Source organism: Cervus elaphus, chromosome 13 (assembly GCF_910594005.1).
Source record: "Cervus elaphus chromosome 13, mCerEla1.1, whole genome shotgun sequence".
Lineage (NCBI taxonomy): Eukaryota > Metazoa > Chordata > Mammalia > Artiodactyla > Cervidae > Cervus > Cervus elaphus.
The window spans coordinates 23330529-23348508 of NC_057827.1; the positions used below are offsets into that span (position 1 = coordinate 23330529).

At 49.7% G+C, this 17980-nt stretch overlaps 3 protein-coding genes across 5 annotated transcripts in view; all 3 read right to left on the minus strand.

Moving 5' to 3' along the window:
* LOC122706591 (myeloid-associated differentiation marker-like) overlaps positions 1-17782 on the minus strand; it is a 38602-nt gene extending 20820 nt beyond the window's left edge. Inside the window, exons 1-2 of one of the 3 annotated variants that reach the window (XM_043921885.1) lie at positions 17687-17729; positions 16795-16873 (exon numbers count right to left, since the gene is read on the minus strand). The gene's annotated coding sequence lies outside the window, so the exon portion shown is untranslated. Of the gene's footprint in view, positions 1-16794; positions 16874-17686 lie in introns of those variants that run through there. The other 2 variants (XM_043921888.1, XM_043921887.1) reach the window with 2 other exon arrangements.
* Positions 1-17980, minus strand: part of LOC122706593 (myeloid-associated differentiation marker-like) — a 74459-nt gene that overhangs the window by 43161 nt on the left and 13318 nt on the right. The gene's annotated exons all lie outside the window — the stretch shown is intronic.
* Positions 12743-17949, minus strand: LOC122706590 (myeloid-associated differentiation marker-like). Its single transcript, XM_043921884.1, has 3 exons — positions 17687-17949; positions 16795-16873; positions 12743-14537 (listed from the first exon to the last, which is right to left on the minus strand). The coding sequence occupies exons 1-3, from the start codon at positions 17947-17949 to the stop codon at positions 13494-13496; spliced, it is 1386 nt and encodes a 461-aa protein (XP_043777819.1). The 3' UTR covers positions 12743-13493.

A 17980-nucleotide genomic window follows, 5' to 3' on the forward strand; every position in this document is an offset into this window, starting at 1 on the left:
TTTCCCTTAGGAGCCCTAGGTTTCTGTTTAGGTGGTGGCCATTAATTGCAAGTCAATTAATGGCCTCACCCACCTCTTTTCCTAACCAGAGTAGCCTGGCCTGAATCATGCTCCAACTCAAGATCTCATTTGAAAATAAGATTGGATAGTTTTAAAATAACTCACATGCTTTTCTTTAGGATATGTGTTAATAGACCATGGTGTTAGCCACCAGAGGGAATACTATACAGCTGGAAATATGAAGATGCTGTCAAGTAATGAAATGGAGATATCTCCAGGATATATTTAGTAAACACAGTAAGATGTAGACTGATGAATATGAAGTTGCTTTTAAGTAATAATAGTAGTGGAAATAAAAAGAAATATATCTATATTTGTTTTATTTGCATCAAGAAGCCCAGGAAGGACTCTCTGGAGTCCAGTGGAGGGATTGTCTGCCCTGGTGGGGAAGGGGAGCTGAGGAAAGAGTGGATTGAGCCATAGGTAGGAGTACAGTTTCTCAGTGTGTGACTTTTTGGAGCATTTTGACTTTGAACTATGAAAATATATTACACTCTTAAAAAAAGAAGCTTTATGTTTGAAAATATACCAAGTGGACAAGAAGGGTCAGAGGAGGGATGGTTAGCCAATGGTCTCCATATTCCCTGCAGCCTTGATGGACAGGCTGGGGGAGGAGCTGAGAGATGCCCCCATAAGGCCTGTCTCCAAGAGTGGAGGGAAGGGAGGCACCTTGGGTCCAGGTGTCTACTCTGGATGGTCAGGGCCTCCCCCAGCCCTTTAGCACACACAGTTGACGGAGAAGCCCCCCCAGTGCCCAAGCCTCAGGCCCTTCCCTTGCTCCCTGCCTGGCCTGGGCTCCTGGTCTCCTGAGGCAGTGGCCAGAGGCTCCCTCCTCAGCCAGAGCCTCCTCCCCGCAGGGTGACTCCAGACTGTGGCCTGAGCCACAGCCAGAACAGAGCCCGGGGTACAGATGTTCCCATCCTCTGGCTCTGGACCAGCTTCCTGGAGAAATCACAGTGGTGGCCTTCCTCAGTCCTCCTCTGAGTGGAGAGAAGTGGGACCATCCCCTCCTGCAGTCTCAGACACCTGGCTATCTGCCTCACGACCCAGCGAGGAGGCCATCAACACGGCCCTTTGTCTGTGTGTCTGGCTCCCGTCTGAAGGTGCCTGTAGGGACTCAGCTTAGAGAGGAGAAGACGGTCAGGCATCATCAGCTCCTGTCTAAGTTCTCCACACTCTCTGGCGTTTTCTGACTGCGTTGTCAACAGGAAGCCATCTGGCTGATATGAGGGATCTACTGCTGGACCTCTGGGTGGGGCATTGCGGTTAGACCAGGACAGACAGGAGCCAGGAGATGATTTCTGGATCTGAGAGAAGAGGGAAGGGGCTCAGCATTTACTGAGGTTCTATTACCTGCTGTACTTTGCAGGGAGACAGACCTGTATTCAAATTCAGGCTCTGAGAGGGAGTAACTGTTGACCTTGAGTATATGTCCTCTCTGAGAGTCAGTCTCATCATCTAGAAAATAGAGATGACAACAGTGATATCCCTGACGAGGAAACGATGTGGAGGTAATAAGTCACTTTGTCAGTCTGCTGCTGCTGAGAAAATGTTGGCTTCTCTATGTTTATTGGATATATGATACAATGTCAATGCTAATCAGAGGTTAAGATCCTAAACCCAAGTGCCTGGGTTCAAATCCCAGTTCTACCACTTACTACCTGTGTGATCTTGGGCCAGCTGACCTCGTTGTGCCTGTGAAAAGGAGAACAGTGAGGACATAGTTCAGGGATTCTGGGAGGAACAAATGAATCCAGAGTAGGACCTGTCGTGCAATGAGCACTGTATGTGATACCTCTTATAACTTTTATGTCAGTAACTGCCTCGTGGGGCAGGCACATGGAAAGTGTTTGCTGAATGAATATAACACGAGCCTACAGCCTCATGGTCCAGACTGGACCTCCTGACTGGCCTCTATTGCCTTCCTGGGAAATTTTTGAGAAATGTTGAGAATCACTGAGTCATGTTTTATCTCATTGAATCCTGCTAACAACCCCTGGCCTTGTGTGATGGACATCTCCATGGAGGTCCTCCGCTGAGGACCGGAATTCATCATTATATTTGAGGATGTTTCTATTGTGTGAGACTTGGGGGGAAAGTTATAAGAAACTTAAAAGTCCAGATAAATCGTTGACCTACCCCACAAGGGGGGCCTGGACACACACCTGAGGAAGAGGTGACATATAGCCCTCAGGTCAGATCAGAATTCCTTCAGGAGCCAGTGTGTGCTTCCAATGGCCACGGTGCCTGGACCAGCTGTCCTTGGATGTGCCCTGGCTGTCCAGCACCCTCCTTCCTGGTCTGAGTCTCCTCTGAGACTCCTCCCTCCTTAGTAGTTCTCCAAGCTACCCAACATCCTTCTAGTACAGTTGTTCTCTGCTTAAGTTGTCAGAGATGTTCTCTGCAAGGTGTGATCAAACGCCATCACATCTAAAAGCAGGAGCTATTACCTGCCGGGCCAGCCGGAAGATTTCAGCGAGCAACACGACGCGTTCCTTTAGGCTAAGAAATAAAGACACAGAACAGATGGGGTCGAGAGGATCGCTGCAGTCAACGATGATTCTTTATTTCTCAGGGTTACATATATACTAAACCAAGAAGAGAGGCATCCCAAAGAAAATTCTTCCCCATGTACATCATCTTTAAGATAACAATCACCAGAGCTCTCTCAAGGCACCAAGGGATAAGAAAAGGCATCCTGCTTATCTTAAGGGCAGTCGTGCAAAGCTATCTATCTGCATCTTGTGTGCATTCAAGGCTTACTAATGTTCTGTTAGGAGTTAACTTGGATAGTAAATTCCAGAGAGGTGGCGGGACAGAGAGCTATGTCTGCGAACAGACCCTTGATAATCAATCAAGGCAGCTCCTAGAGTCAGCTCTTTCAAGCCGCTCCCCGCAATTACCTGCATTTTCTGGATGAGGAAACTGAGGCTTAGAGTGGCATAGACTGAGTACAGGACTTCTGTGTGCCAGGCTGAGCTCTGGTCTCCGTTCAGGGCTGGGGGTGTGGAGACATGCCAGGGGAAAGGCCCTGAGATGACCCAGAGGAACTGGAAGACGTTCTCAGTGGCTGGAGGGAGGGAGTTGAAGAGGCAGGAAAAGTAGAAAGGGGTCTGGGCTTGAAAGGCTTGGCAGCTGATGTTCTGGAGTTGGTGTTTCATTCTAAGGGAGCAAAGAGGAGCCTTCAAAGTATCTTGCTGCTGCTGCTGCTAAGTCGCTTCAGTCGTGTCCGACTCTGTGCGACCCCATAGACGGCAGCCCACCAGGCTCCGCCGTCCCTGGGATTCCCCAGGCAAGAACACTGGAGTGGGTTGCCATTTCCTTCTCCAATGCATGAAAGTGAAAAGTGAAAGTGAAATCGCTCAGTCGTGTCCGACTCTTCACCACCCCATGGACCGCAGCCTACCAGGTTCCTCAATCCATGGGATTTTCCAGGCAAGAGTACTGGAGTGGGGTGCCATTGCCTTCTCCATCAAAGTACCTTAGTTTGACTTTATTCCAAACCAGACTTTGAGGAAAGGATGGAAACAGAGGAAGCAATGAAGCTTATGGCAGGGGCCCTTTCTGGTGGTCCGGTGGTTAAGAATCTGCCTTCTAACACAGGGGAAATGAGTTTGATCCCTGGTTTGGGGACTAAGAGCCCACATGCCACAGGGCAACTAAGCCTGCATACTGCAACTAAGATCCCACGTACTGCAACTAAGACCTAATGCTGCCAAAAATAAAAATAACTAACTAACTAAATAAAAAGAAACTATGGCAAGAGTGCAGGTGATAGGGTGGACAGATCGAGACCCAGCGGCAACTCTAGAGTAAGTGGATACACAAGTATTTTGTAAAGAGCACCTGTGAAGTTTCTGTCATTGACAGAATGGGATAGATGAGGAAGGGTCCATAAGTGTTGGGGTGGAGGATTCAAGAGGGAGGACTGGACATGTTGAATGTGGGGTGTCCTGAGACATTCAGAGGGAGATATCAGGAGGTAGTTGCATAGGATTCAGGGTCTCTGTAGAGATCAGCTCCACAGGCAGGGATTGGAGAGTTGTCATCATATGGTCTGTTCACTGCATTCAGTATCTTCCTAAATGTCACATCCATAGCGCAACCTGACCTCCATTCGCCTAAAATAGCAATCTTGCCACCCCGCCTTCCCCCATTCCAATAACTCTCTCTTCACCTGTTTCTCCCTTTTCATGGCATTTATCACCAAATGATATATGTTGATGTGCACATTTTCCATATCCTGTACTAGAGTGTAAGCTCCATGGAGACAGAACTACTGGCTTTCTTCTCTGCTCTCTGTCCAGTGACTAGATCAGTGCCTGGGACACACTCGGAGCACAAGAATATTTGTTGACTTAAAGTCATCAGACCGGATGAGCATGAGAAGGCACGCAGAGAAGTGGCCCAGGCTCAAGTCCTGAGGACCTGAGACCCTCAGATGATGGGAGAGGAGGAGGAGGAGTTAGCAAAGGAGGGAGGAGAGGCTGAGCAGCAGGAGGATCATCACTGCAGAGAAGTGTTCCTATGCAGGTGACCTGTGGGTAGAGGCCTCATTATGAGAATTAGTTGCCAACATGGTGCTCACTTGTGACCTGGTGAGAATGGTTTCCATGGAGAGGTGGGAACAGAGGGCAGGGTGGGGGTTAGAAAGAGTGAGAGGAGGGAAGACGGAGAGGGGGTGTAGATCATGTTCAGGATGCTCGTGGAGAAAGAATGCAAAGGACAATAGCTTAAAGTCTGGTTAAAGATTGCCTTGGAAATGCTTTTCCTTATGGGAATCCCCGCCAAGAGAGGATGACAAATACATGAGGCAACACGAGGACAAGTAACAATTTTTTGTTTTTTAACATCTTGAATCCTGTGGGTCTAAGAAGCCCTTGTGATTTAATTATTATCCCTGCCTCAGCGCCACCTCTCTTTTTCAGGTGTACTTATGCCCAGAAGAGTGGAATTAATTGTGGGTGTGACATCTCGCTGAAGGGTCCATTCGGCCCATCTTGAAATTGGTGCCACAGAACTGGGAGCTTCCAGGCAAAGGTATGGAATGGGGATGGTCAGTAGGTGGGAGGGATGTCCAAGATGGAGAAGATACATGTATACCTGTAGCTGATTCACTTCACTGTACAGCAAAAGCTAATTCAAAATTGTAAAGCAACTCTGCCCCCAATTAAAAAATACATAAAAATAAAACTAAAAAATTCTACGTCAAGTTAAAAAAAAAAAAAAAGATACAGATTTGATGGGTGCCCCGCAGGTGACCTTCAGCAATTCTTACCTCTTATTTGTAAAACAAATTCATCAAAGGTGGTGGACTCTGGAGCCTGAGGGTACTAGGTTGGAATCTATGTTCTGCCATGGGGTAGCGGGATGATCTATGGGAAGTTACTTAACTTCTCTGTGCCTCGCGTTCTCCGTCTGTAAAGCAGGGAATTCTAACATTTCACAGGATTCTTGTGTCCAGCACCATGATTGTCACAGATGGGGCAGCCACCAAATTCAATGCCTGGTGATTGTTCTCTGCACAATCTCTGGATTAGGAGCTAGCCACAGGGCCTGGCTGTGAAGGAGGGGCCTGGGTCTGGTATGCAGTGGTGGTGGCTTAGTCGCTAAGTTGTGTTCGACTCTTGGCGACTCCATGGACTGTAGCCCACCAAGTTTTTCTGTCCATGGGACTTTCCAGGCAAGAATACTGGAGTGGGTTGTCATTTCCTTCTCCAGGGAATCTTCCCCACCCAGGGATGGAACCTGGGTCTCCTGCAATGTAGGCGGATTCTTCACCAATGCTGCTACCAGGGAAGCACAAGGTATGGAGGGTCCAAACCAGAGTGGTGACTGTGCCTTAGAATCAGGTGCAGAGTTGCTATTTTAATCTCTGCCTGGGTTCAGCTCCAGTGAATCAGAATCCCTTGCTGGGGGGTGGGGAGGAGTGGGGCAGTGCGGGTGGGGCAGATCCCTGTTAGTATTTTCACCTCCAGAGGTGATTTTGATGCGTAAGACACTCAAATCACATAAAGTGCCTTCTCAGCGTCCCCTGGTACCTGAGCACAGCGTTCTCTCACTGCACCCAGTTCAGCATCACCTGGGGGCTGCTGGGCCCCGTCCAGAGTTTCTGACTCAGCATGTTGGGGGTGGGGGAACCTAGGAATCTGCATTCCCAACAAGTTTCCCTTGTTGTATGGCTGCTGGTCTGGGGGCCACAGTTTGAGAAGCACTGTCCACAGTAGGCGACTGTGCTGTGCAGCCACGGATGAGCCTCTAGCCTAAGGGCTGAGCACCACCCGGGGGACCTCTGACTCCATCCAGCCTCGCCCATGCCATCTCCCTGGGCTGCGTGTTCATGCAGAGAGGGGGCACAGCTCTGCAGGACGATTCCTAACAGCCCAGCGCAGGGATGAGGGGCTCCAGGTGAGTTAGACACCGGAGATTCAAATCCAGGCCCTACTGACCCCAAACTCCAGCACTTTGTACTCAGACTGCTAAATATTGGCTGTACCTTCCATCTGCACCACTCACCTGTGAAAACCAGTTCTGGGAGGGCCAGGAGGGCCAGCTACACCTCTCTGGGTTCCTCTCCTGCCCTCTCTCCCTGTTAAGGATTTTTATGAACTTTGGAAGTTGCTGGATGGGGCTGCCGGTCTGGTCATCACTGGCCACTAGGTGGGGCGCTTGGGCTGTTTATCCCACAGGCTGCCTTGCAGGCTGGACCAGTCTGAGGTCAGGGCTGCTCCACTGTGATCTCATTATTCCCAGAGCTTGCCACAGGCCCTGGTGTCTGCCAGTGAGTGAGGAGATGGATGGGGTGATGGAAGGAAGGAAAGATGGAGGGATGAATTCCTTCTTACCCGATGCTGGAATAAGAGGTCTCATGTCTGACCTCAGCTTCCTTCCTCCTTGAGCTCCCCCACCTGACAGAGCTCCTCTCCCTCCCTGAGCGAGTGCCCGTCACACAGCCCAGCGCAGCACCAGGACCGTGACACGGTGGCCGGCCTTTATCAGGGCTCTCTGGGCACCAGGCACCGTTCTAGGTACTTCACATGTGTGATCTCATGTGCAGCAGGGACTGTTACTCTGCTCACTGTAAGATGTGGAAGCTGAGGTTCAAGGCAATTGAGTAACTTGGCCAAAGTCATACAGGGATTAAGTGGTCGGTCTGGGACTTGAATTCATATCAGAGGAAAAGATGCTTGGGAATTCCTCATCGTGTAGGAGAACTGACAGATCAAATCTCTTCTTCTGTCGCAGCACAAATCCCATTCCTGGATCGGAGAGGAAAGTATCCCAAGCCAACGGGAGAATGAGAGTCAAGCAGTCAAGAGTCCTTGGTTTCAGCGCCAGCACTTGAAAATGAAATTTAACCCATATTCATCAACACCAAGTATCTGCAAGCCATATCTAGTGTCTGCAAGCCGTACAGTAGTGTCTCACAGTTTAAAACAAAATCCCCAACCTTACACCTGCCGAGCTACTCTCCTTTGCACGCTTTCTCCACAAGCTTCATAAACACGGTCTACACCCACCTCTCCATCTTTCCCCCTCTCATTGGCTCTAAGCCCCTCTGTGCCTTCTGTTCCCATGTCTCCATGGAAACTGTTCTCACCAGGTCACCAGTGAGCACCATGAGGGCAACTCAATATGCATGTACCTTCTCATCATCAGTTCTCTCAGCACAACTCACCTGCGTCAGGAGCCCTTCTCTGGTGAGCCCTCACCACAAACCCAACTCCTCTCATTCTCTTGAACACACTCCAGTCAGGATTTTGACTCCTGCTCTTGGTTTTCCTGCTGCTCAGCCTCTCCTCTCTCTTTCTCAGCCTCCTCCTCCTCTCCCATCGTCTGAGGGTCTCAGATCCTCAGGACTTGGGTCTACACCACCTCTTCTCGGGCACCTTCTCGTCCTCATCCAGTCCGATGGCTTTAAGATTCCCCTCAGTTGACAAATACGCTTGTGCACCAAGTGTGTGCCAGGCAGTTTTCCAGACACTGGACAGAGAGCGGAGAAGATAACCAGCAGTTCTCCCTCATGGAGCTTATCCTCTAGGACACAAGATGGAAAATCTGAGAACCAATATACAATATCAGGTCAGTGGGTCATAAATACTATGATAAAGGGAAAACAGGTGGAAAAGAGAGTTATTGGAATGTAGGGGTGAGAAAGCCTGCTATTTTAGGTGGGTGGAGGTCAGGCCACTCTATGGATGTGACATTTAAGAAGATACTGAATGCAGTGAATTGTTTGTATGATGATAACTCCCCAATTCTGGCTTTCAGAGCTGATCTCCACAGAGACCCCGAATCATATGTAACTGCCTCCTGATCACTCCCTCTGGATGTCTCAGGACACCTCACACTCACCATGTCCGGTCCCATCTCCTGAACCCCCCTACCTCTGACACACACAGACCCTTCATTGTCTTTCCCATCTCAGTCGATGGCATTACCTTCACAGGTGCTCTTCACAAAATACAGTGAATCCACACAGCGCGCACACACACACAGACACGCACACGCGCACACAGACACACACGGACACAGACAAACACACACATGCACACACACACACTCAGACACACACACACACATGGACACAGACAAACACACACACAGACTCACACACACGCACACACTCACACACAGACACACACAGACACACACGCGCACACACACACACAGACACACACACACACAGACACACAGCACACACAGACACACACACGCACACACAGACACACAGATATACACACAGCACACACACACAGACACACACACAGCACACTCACACACACACTCACACACATGCACGCGCACACGCATACACACACACACACACACACACACTCTCTCTCTCTCTCTTTCTCTCCCTCCTCTCTAGAGCATCCACCTGGTCCTGGTCCGGACCCATCCAGCCCTCTCGCCTGGGCTCCTCTCACAGGCTTCTCCCTGCTGCCTCTATTTCCATTCTTTCCCGCAAAGTCGGCTTGGGCTCAACTCAAACTAAGGCACCTTTGAAGGCTTTTCTTTGCTCCCTCAAACTGCACAATGTCACCTCCAAAGCCCTGTAGGTTCACACCCCATTCTACCTCTCTAGCTTCATCGCCTCCCTCCCTCCAGTCACTGAGAATTACTTCTAGTTCCTCTTGGTCATCTCAGGGCCTTTCCTGCTACATGTCTACACACGCCCCAACCCGGAAGGGAGACCAGAGCTCAGCCGGAACATAGTAGTCCTGTGTTCAGTCAGTGTCACTCTGAGCCTCAGTTTCCCCATCCAGAAAATGGAGACAAAAGCACCAGGTTTTTAAAAAAATTTGTTTATTTTTTATTAAAGGATAATAGCTTTACTAATAGCACCATATTTTTAAAGGTGAAGATTCTTGATTGCATCCTGCAGAAAACACCTCTAGAAACTTAGGCAGAGAACGACTGTACTAGAAGGCTGCTAGGGAATTATTAGGGAGAGACGGGTCTGAGAGCAGGCTGAGACCAGGAAGGAGGGGTGCTGGGCAGCCGGGGCACAGGCAAAGCAGCTGGTCCAGGCACGGTGGCCACTGGCAGCAGACACTGCATGCTGCTGCAGGCCCCAGCAGAAGGAATTCTGATCTGACCTGTGTCTGTGTATCACCTGCTCTTAAGGTGTATGTCCAGACTTCACATGGGGACAGGTCAAATATTTACCTGACCTTTTGAGTTTCTTATTGAGGGTGAGGTGCAGTTTCTCATCAAGATTCACAGGATGGGGACATCCTCAAATATGAGGTGGGGGCAGGGGGAGTTCAGGTTCTCAATTGTTACTCTCCCTGGAGACTTCATCATACAAAGCCATGGAGAAGTTGGGAGAATTAAATGAGATAACAGAGGAATCACTGATTCTCAAACATTTCCCCTAAAGGCAGAAGGGATGGAATGTATCCTGGTCCAGAGGTCCAAGCAGGAAGGAGCCTGAGGTCGTAAGCTCCTGTTAATACTTATTCAATAAACTCCTGCAATGTACCAGGCCTTCTTCTCAGCACTGGGAAAGCATCAGTGAAAAAAGAAGAAGATACCTCTACTTTGTGGATCTATATTCTAGTGTTTATCATTGAAGCCTCATGTTTTACATGAAAGTAAATGTGGGATATTGCATTCTTTTTTTTATCATACCCCATAATAATATACTCATAACATATCAGACTTCTTTCAATACAAAAGTAACAGCTTCCTACTAATGGGGCTTGTGGCTGAGTCATCCTATTTGCTTTAAGATACTAGAAGATAAGGTCCTTAGGTGCCTATATTTAAGCATTCTGGTTGACACATGAACAAAGCTGGATTTGAATTCATGTGATGAGGGAGTAGAAAACTGGGGAGCCAAGACCCTGTGGGAGAGGGTCACAGGGTCAGAGAGATGATGGAGGGTTCTGGGATCCTGCCAGCCTCTGACAAGGCCCAGGAACAGAATATTCCAGAAGCATTTCCTAGCTGATGTAGCAGAAAGAACAGCAGGCTTTCTTTTAAGGGTTTTGCATAAGGAGTGGTCTCACTCTAGCAATAGGAGTGTTACTAGGGACAGTGGTCTGGGCTGATGGGCAGCTGGCCCCGGCTCAGCATGGACTTGGACCACTGCGGTCACCAGATGACCTGAGGGATGGCATGCTGCAGACAGCAGTGGGCAGCCAGGAGCCCAGGGGCAGGGGGTCTATAGTGGAGACCAGGGAAGTGACTTCCCTTGACAGTAGTGCTGAGAGGGTATCATTGGCCCTAAGGCTGGTCAGGGTCTATGTAGAAGGGGAGGAGGCCCTTGTCTGTGTCACTGCATGACACAGACAAGTGTCATGGGGTGAGGGACCCCCTACCCCATGAGCAGCTTGGTGGCCAAGATGGGTAGTTTTGGGGAACTTTGTTCCCTGAGCAAGCTCACCTTCCTTCCAGGCAAAGCACTGGAGAGATTTATGGGAACAGATACTGGTTGGAGTCGGGGGTGAGGGGATGGGCTTGAACTAAGCTCCCCCATTTCCACCACTTCTCCATCCCTGGTCAGAAGCAGACCCAGAGAAGAGCAACTGGACAAACCCTCACCAGCCCAGCCTGGCTCCAGAAGAGACCTCAGATGACAGCTCACAGGTTCTGTTGGCTGAGAAAGGGGCCTGAGGACTGGGCTGCAGCGGGGCTGCTGTGGACACAGCAGTTACGTGAGGTCGTATATGTTGTGCTCACTGCAGGTCGAGCTCTGCTGTGATTCATTTGTTCCTCCCAGCAGCCCCTGAACTATGCACTCACTGTTCCCATTTTCACAGGCACAGAGGTGTCAGCTGGTCAAGATCACACAGGTTTAGGTGGCAGAGCTGGGATTTGAACCTAGTCTTGTGGGTTTAGAACCTTAAAATCTGCCTTGGTTTGATTTGTACCTTAGACCCAAAGGGAGAGAGTGGCCAATATTTTTTCCAGCACCAACAGACTGACTTGGTGACATCACCTCCATTTCATTCATCTTCAGGGATATTATTATTGTCATCCCCATTGTACAGATGATGAGACTGAGGCTCAGAGAGTGTGTCATGTTTTTTGCTGAAGTTCACACAGTTACTCCCTGTCAGAGCCCAGATTTGAATACAGGTCTGTCTCCCTGCAAAGCTCAGCAAGTAATAAGCAGGGGGAAAAAAGCGTTAATTGCTCAGTCGTGTTTGACGCTGCGACCCCACAGACTGTAGCACCCCAGGCTCCCTCTGTCCATAGAATTGTCCAGGCAAGAATACTAGTGTGGGTAGCCACTTCCTTCTCCAGAAGATCTTCCCAAACAGGGATCAAACAGGAATCAAATGCAGGTCTCCTGCATTAAAGGCAGATTCTTTACTATCTGAGCCACCAAGGAAGCCCCAGCAGGTAAGAGAACCTCAGTAAATGCTGAGCCCCTTCCCTCTTCTCTTGGGTCCAGGATTCATCTCCTGGCTCCAGTGTGTCCTGGTCTGGCTCTAGTGCTCCACCCAGAGGTCCTGTGGCTGAGTTCCCATCCCAGCCAAACCACTTCCTGTTGGCAAGCCAGTTAGAACATGACAGAGGGGATCCAGACACTAGAGAGGGACTGATTGGAGCCTGGCCTGAATCTCCTCGGCCCATCAGTCTTTCTAGAGACTTTTCCACCGGAGACACTGACATAGACAAGGATCACACGGATTGGCTGTCGATGCCTGGCTCCCAGGTAGGTGCCTGGGGCTGCCTGAGAGCAGAGTCCCTTCTCTCTCCACTTAAAGGTAGACTAGGAAGGCTGATTCTGTGATTTTTCCAAGAAGCTGGCCAGAGAATGGGAACATCTGTGCCCTGGGCTGTGTTCTGGATGCGGCTAAGGACACAGTCTGGGGTGCATCAGCTGGAGTCACCTTGCCTGGAGGAGGCTCTGGCTGAGGAGGGAGCCTCTGGTCACTGCCCCGGGAGAGAGGCAGCCCAGGCCAGGCAGGGAGCAAGGGAAGGGTCTGAGGCTTGGGCACCGGGGGTCTTCTCCATCAACTGTGTGTGCTAAAGGGCTGGGGGAGGCCCTGGCCACTCAGCAGGGGCTGTTGGGGACCACAGCTCCCCCTCCCCAGACCCCTGGACCCAAGGTGCCTCCCTTCTGACTGCTTTGGAGACAGGCCTGTGCGAGCATCTCTCAGCTCTTCCCGCAGCCTGTCCGTCAAGGCTGCAGGGAGCATGGAGACCATCTGCCCACTATCCCTCCCCTGACCCTTCTCCAGTTGGTATGTTTTTAAAAAATAAATTTTATTTTTTTAAGAAGGGAATATTTACATGGTTCCAAATAAAAATATTCTGAAAAAGCCATATTCTGAGAAACTTCACTACTACCTGTGGCTCCCTCCACTCTCTCCTCAGCTCCCCTCCCCAACCCGGACCAGGTAACTATTCCAGTGCACTCGGGGGAGTGCTTCCTGTGCTTCTTGATGCAAATCAAGCACATACAGGTGTATTTAATATTATTTCCCCTCATTTTTATATATAAAATATAGTATGTTCCATGTTGACTTATATCTTAACTATTTTTATTTCATATATCGTGGGGATATTTACTTATCACTGTTGCAGAATATTCCTTCTTGTACTACATCATTGTTTATTAATCCGCATCCTAAAGATGAACACCTGGGTTGTTTTCAATCTTTTCTATCTTACTTTTGAATTTGATCTCGAGTGGGAACTTGATTTATGCCAGGCTGCTCTGATCAGGAGAAGGTAAATGGGGAGAGGTGGTCAGGACACAGGAAATGAGAAAACCAAGGATGACCAGGAAAGGGGCAAAAGGTAGAAAAATGTAGAAAAAAATGAGAGAAGCAAGAGAAAGAAGCAAAACAGAATGTGGGCAACCACACAAGACAGGAAGGAGACAGAGCAGGAGGGAAGGGAACAGAAAAGAGTGTGAGATGAGTGGGGAAGAATGCGAGCAGGGAGTGAGGAGAGCCAGGAAGGAGACATCAGGGGCTGACAGAGCTCTGTAAAGACACCGCCTGTGAGTGGAGGGGATCAGGAGCACTGGACTGACCCCCAGTCCCTACAGAAACCTGGCGGGCCCAGTACACCATGTCAGCTACGTAAATCAGCAGGTTGATGGCTGTCAGGATGGCCACAGTCAGTCTCAGGTCCCAGAAGCACATGTCGTAGGTGAGTGCATTGATGCAGCCTATATCACTGGACCGCTGGGGGTGTCCGCCAAACTCCTCATTGAAATGGTAGAGTGACCAGAGGATCAGAGCACTGACATAGAGGAGGAAGGAGAGCAGGCTGAGCACAAGCTGGAAGAGGGGGAAGGGCCCAGGCAGCCTGAGTTGCCATTTGCCCAGGTTCAGCAGGATGGCCAGGGCTGGTGGGATGAAGCAGATGGAGTACACGGCCACACACCACTCCAGAGCCGGCTGGTGCAGGTACAGGGAGGTGTTGCTGAGGAAGGCAAAGATGACACAGGCCACAAAGGTCTCCAGCATCTTCAGCAGGCCTGGCAAGGTGTGCACATAGCAAGTGACATCATCGAGTTCGTACCATGTCTTCAAGAAGACCGCTTCCAAGGCATAAAACACAGTTGCGATGCAGGAGAATGCAGTGGCAGCAATGGCCCTGTCCCGGTAAGGACCATAAGGCAAGAACCGGACAAAGGTGATGGAGTAGATGATGGAGGTCGAGAGACAGATGAGGGAGGCGTAGCAGGTATAGGTGACGGAGAAGTTGCACCAGAAGAAAGGACTGTGCTTCCGAGGCTTACATAAGTTGACTATGGAGATGATGAGGGTTACAACGAAGCAGACGCACCAGAAGGACATGGACCAATTACCTATGGCCCCTCTCCAAATGCCCATGTTGGCCACCAGAGAGAAGGCCACGCAGGTGGAAAAGAGCTGCGACAGGTGGAGGTAACACATGACGTAAACGGAGCCCTTGTCTTGAGATGTCAGCCCGGTAGACACAGTGCTGTGATAGTCTGGTGGGCCACGATCACTGGTATGTGAGTGACCTTCTCGGAGGACCTATCAGAGAAAAATTCAGCCTTGGAGGTGAATTAAGTCAGGTGCCTGGATCAGATTCAGGAGCCTGTGATGGCTGAGGTTCAGAATCTGTGGAGTTGGAACCAGTGGCTCTGACACTCGGGTAACCGCACAGCCACTCCACAATGTTTCTCCCCACCCATCAGCCTTGGCCTTGTCAGGAGACTTGTTTCATCCCCAAAATCTCACAGCCATACTTGGTCTGACCCCAAACCATTTTGGGCCTGTTGTACTGCGTACCATTGTCTATGGAGATTGCAAGGTAGAATGGTCCTTATGTACAATCTCAAACCTTCAAATCTCTCAAAATTGAAAACAACTTTTAAAAAATTCATTTGGGAACAGAATTTGAGCTGAATGTCTGTGAGGCAAGTTATGGTCTCACCGTTCTCCGCCTCCCCCTCCGAGAGGACCCAGAAGGCCCTGGCCTTCCTCTGGACATAACCCCATGCAAGCGTGGCTTGCTGCACATTAGGGGTGCAAACTGGTTTGTACTGGAGGTGGCCCCGAGGATTTGTTTTGTTTTTCTTCATGGTGTTTTCTGGAAGACATGGTGTAGAATCAGTATTGTTTCTTCCCCAAGAGTCTGGAAGCTGCAGTGTTTTAATTTCACAAGAAAATCCAGATTTCCTGCTCCTTTAGAAGCTGCAGGATATCTGGTGTCACTGGGCTGTGTGCCCTTGGGGGGAGATAAAGGGGGTGGTTGGAGCTGAGCAGCTTCTGTGCCCTCTGTATTGTTTTCCATTTATATCTTTGTGTAGTTTTCTATATTTCTCTTATTCTCACGTATAATCGACATAAAGCAGGACTATGATCATCTCTCATGTGCCTGGTTTCCCCTCTTGGGCATGCTCACAGGAGCATCCAGCCCTCCATCCAGGGAGCATCCGTGTCCTCAACTTCATGTACAGCCTATCTGTATCTTTTTTTTTCGATTTTATAGACATGAGGCCATGTCATGCACAAGGCATCTTGCTTTTTTACCACCATGGAGAGGTGCAGCTGATCCTCTCCAGCAGCCCTAGTCCTCTCCATCCCCTTTACTTCCTTCCTTCCCTGTGGCCCCTGTGGGTGTTTGGACCAACCAGCCTTCTCTAGATCAGTGGATCCTCCCTTGTGAGTCTCAGACACTGGGGGACACAGGATATGACAAGCGGTCCTGGGATCCATGTGACCACCATGCTCTAGGGCAGGAGGTCAGCAAGTTTTTCTGAGAAATTTTTTTAAAAATATGACAAAGAATATATTTTTCATTTCTGGAAATTAAATCTGGTTTCCTAGATTTGCAACAAATTATCACAAGCCTGGCAGCTTAAAACAGCAGAAATGTGTTCTCTCACAGTTCTGGAGATCAGCGTTTTGAAACAAGGAGTCAGCAGGGCTGCTCTGTCTCTGATGCCCCAGGGGAGGGTCCCTCCTTGTCTCTTTTAGCTTCTGGAGGCCCTTTAGCTTGTCCCATGTTACTGAACCCAGGCTTGTCTGCTTATCCCTCAAGAAGCCGAATACCAAGAGATGAGTGTTGGGCTTTGTCTGGGATGAGGTACTGCTCCTCCACGGTGAACACAATCATCACCCACATCTGTGCATCAGCCCATGTTAGACGATGATTTGAAAAAAATGCTAATGAACATTTCCACCATTTTTTGTGGATCAACTTGGAAGATTTGTTTTTTTCCAGTTTAGTAGGTCTGAGGTGAGAAAAAGATTGTATGTCCAATAACAGCCAAGGACTCTTCTCCTGCACTGAAACCTCTTGCAGGGAATTGTCTCAGTGGAAATCCACCCCTGGCGCGTTCCCCTCCCCCCCCCCCCCCCACCGCGCCCTCCCCCCCCTACCCCCAGGGGACATACTGGCCAAATCAAGTGATCTGTCAGGTCTTAAAAGGAGAGACTACTTCAGACCTCCTTTCTTCCTCATGCTGGGTGATGCTAAGGCTGTGCCCCGCCCCCACACTAGAACCCCCCCTCCTTCCAGAGACTGGAGTGGGAGAAGGGGGCGCAGATCCCGTGGCAGCCCCACCCTCGGCCATCAGGAATGGAACCACAGAGCTGGGGCTGGATTCAGTTCCCTACAAAGCTGACCCCCTCTTCTCACTCCCTTGCCTGCAGACTCCTCTATAAAGGGGGCAGGCTTTTCACAGTTTAGTTTCCTTTTTGCCTTTAATTTAGTGCCCTTGTTGGAAGAATCCTTATTATGGAGTAACAGGAAGACCTGCACATGGAGTTCCCTTCCACTTACCAGATCTTGCCAGAAGAGCTCTAACTGCAAAATACTGGAATAATTTAGAGATCCATGCAGGAACCAATGTTCTTCACAACTGAAAACATACATGGGCCAGGTTGTATTAAAAGTAGAAAACCATTTTTTTCTTGATTACAGGGTCATACTGTTAGGGGAAGCACACGAACACAACCACCCACCCTGGCCAGGAACCCTAGTAACCACTTGTTTGAGTTGTTTTACGACAGGAGGTCCCGGTAAGAAACATGGAACTAATAAGCCACCACCAACCGGAAGAGTTCGGGAAAGGTCAACAGGAGACACCATGTGTCCGAACACCTCCTGGAAACCTCTCTGGCGTCCATCTTGGCTGAACAAGGCACCAGGAAGGACTCTTGAGTCAGAATGATTGGCTAAAGACAACCTGGAGACTAATCCCATCACCATAAAACCCAAGACTGTGAGCCATGTGGCAGAGCTGTTCTCCTGGGTTCCCTTACCCTCCTGCTCTCTGCCCGGGCGCCCTTTCCCAATAAAATCTCTTGCTTTGTCAGCACATGTGTCTCCTCGAACAATTCATTTTCGAGTGTTAGACAAGAGCCCAGTTTCGGGCCCTGGAAGGGGTCCCTCTTCCTGCAACAATACCTCTAGCTTTGACAATCTGCCAAGATGTGTGCCAGTGGACTTGTAGAAGGGATGGATATAGATCCCCTCCCCCCACTTCACTGGCTCCCCTAGAACAGATTTAAAACAAGCAAGCAATTCTTCCTTGGGAAGAGAGTGGTACAGAGTCACAAACAAGCCATTCCCACTTCTGCAGTCTCCAAGTGGCCCCAAAGTTCCAAAGAGCAAAGAATACACCCAAAAGGGTGGGAAGGGGGGCTCCTGGGGCCCACACCCCTCTACTCACTCATTAAGACGTCGGTGCTCCTTCAGAGGCCAGTTTCCTTCTCTTAACAAAAGCGAAAGCTCACTGTGAGCAAGGTGTAGGGAGGGACAGGGCAAGGTCCTAAAACTAGCAAGTTTGGCAGCTGCTGGAAAAGACCTATAGATCTTCGCTGGGAATATCCGGCACTCCACCCTATCTTCCCAGTGGCACTCTGCTCCTTGCGCTAGGAGGAAAGGGAGGGGCTGGAGACTCAGGGGCCTGACTCCAGCCTGGACACTCAACATTGTCCCCCAAGTCAGGCCCAGCTGCTTGTCA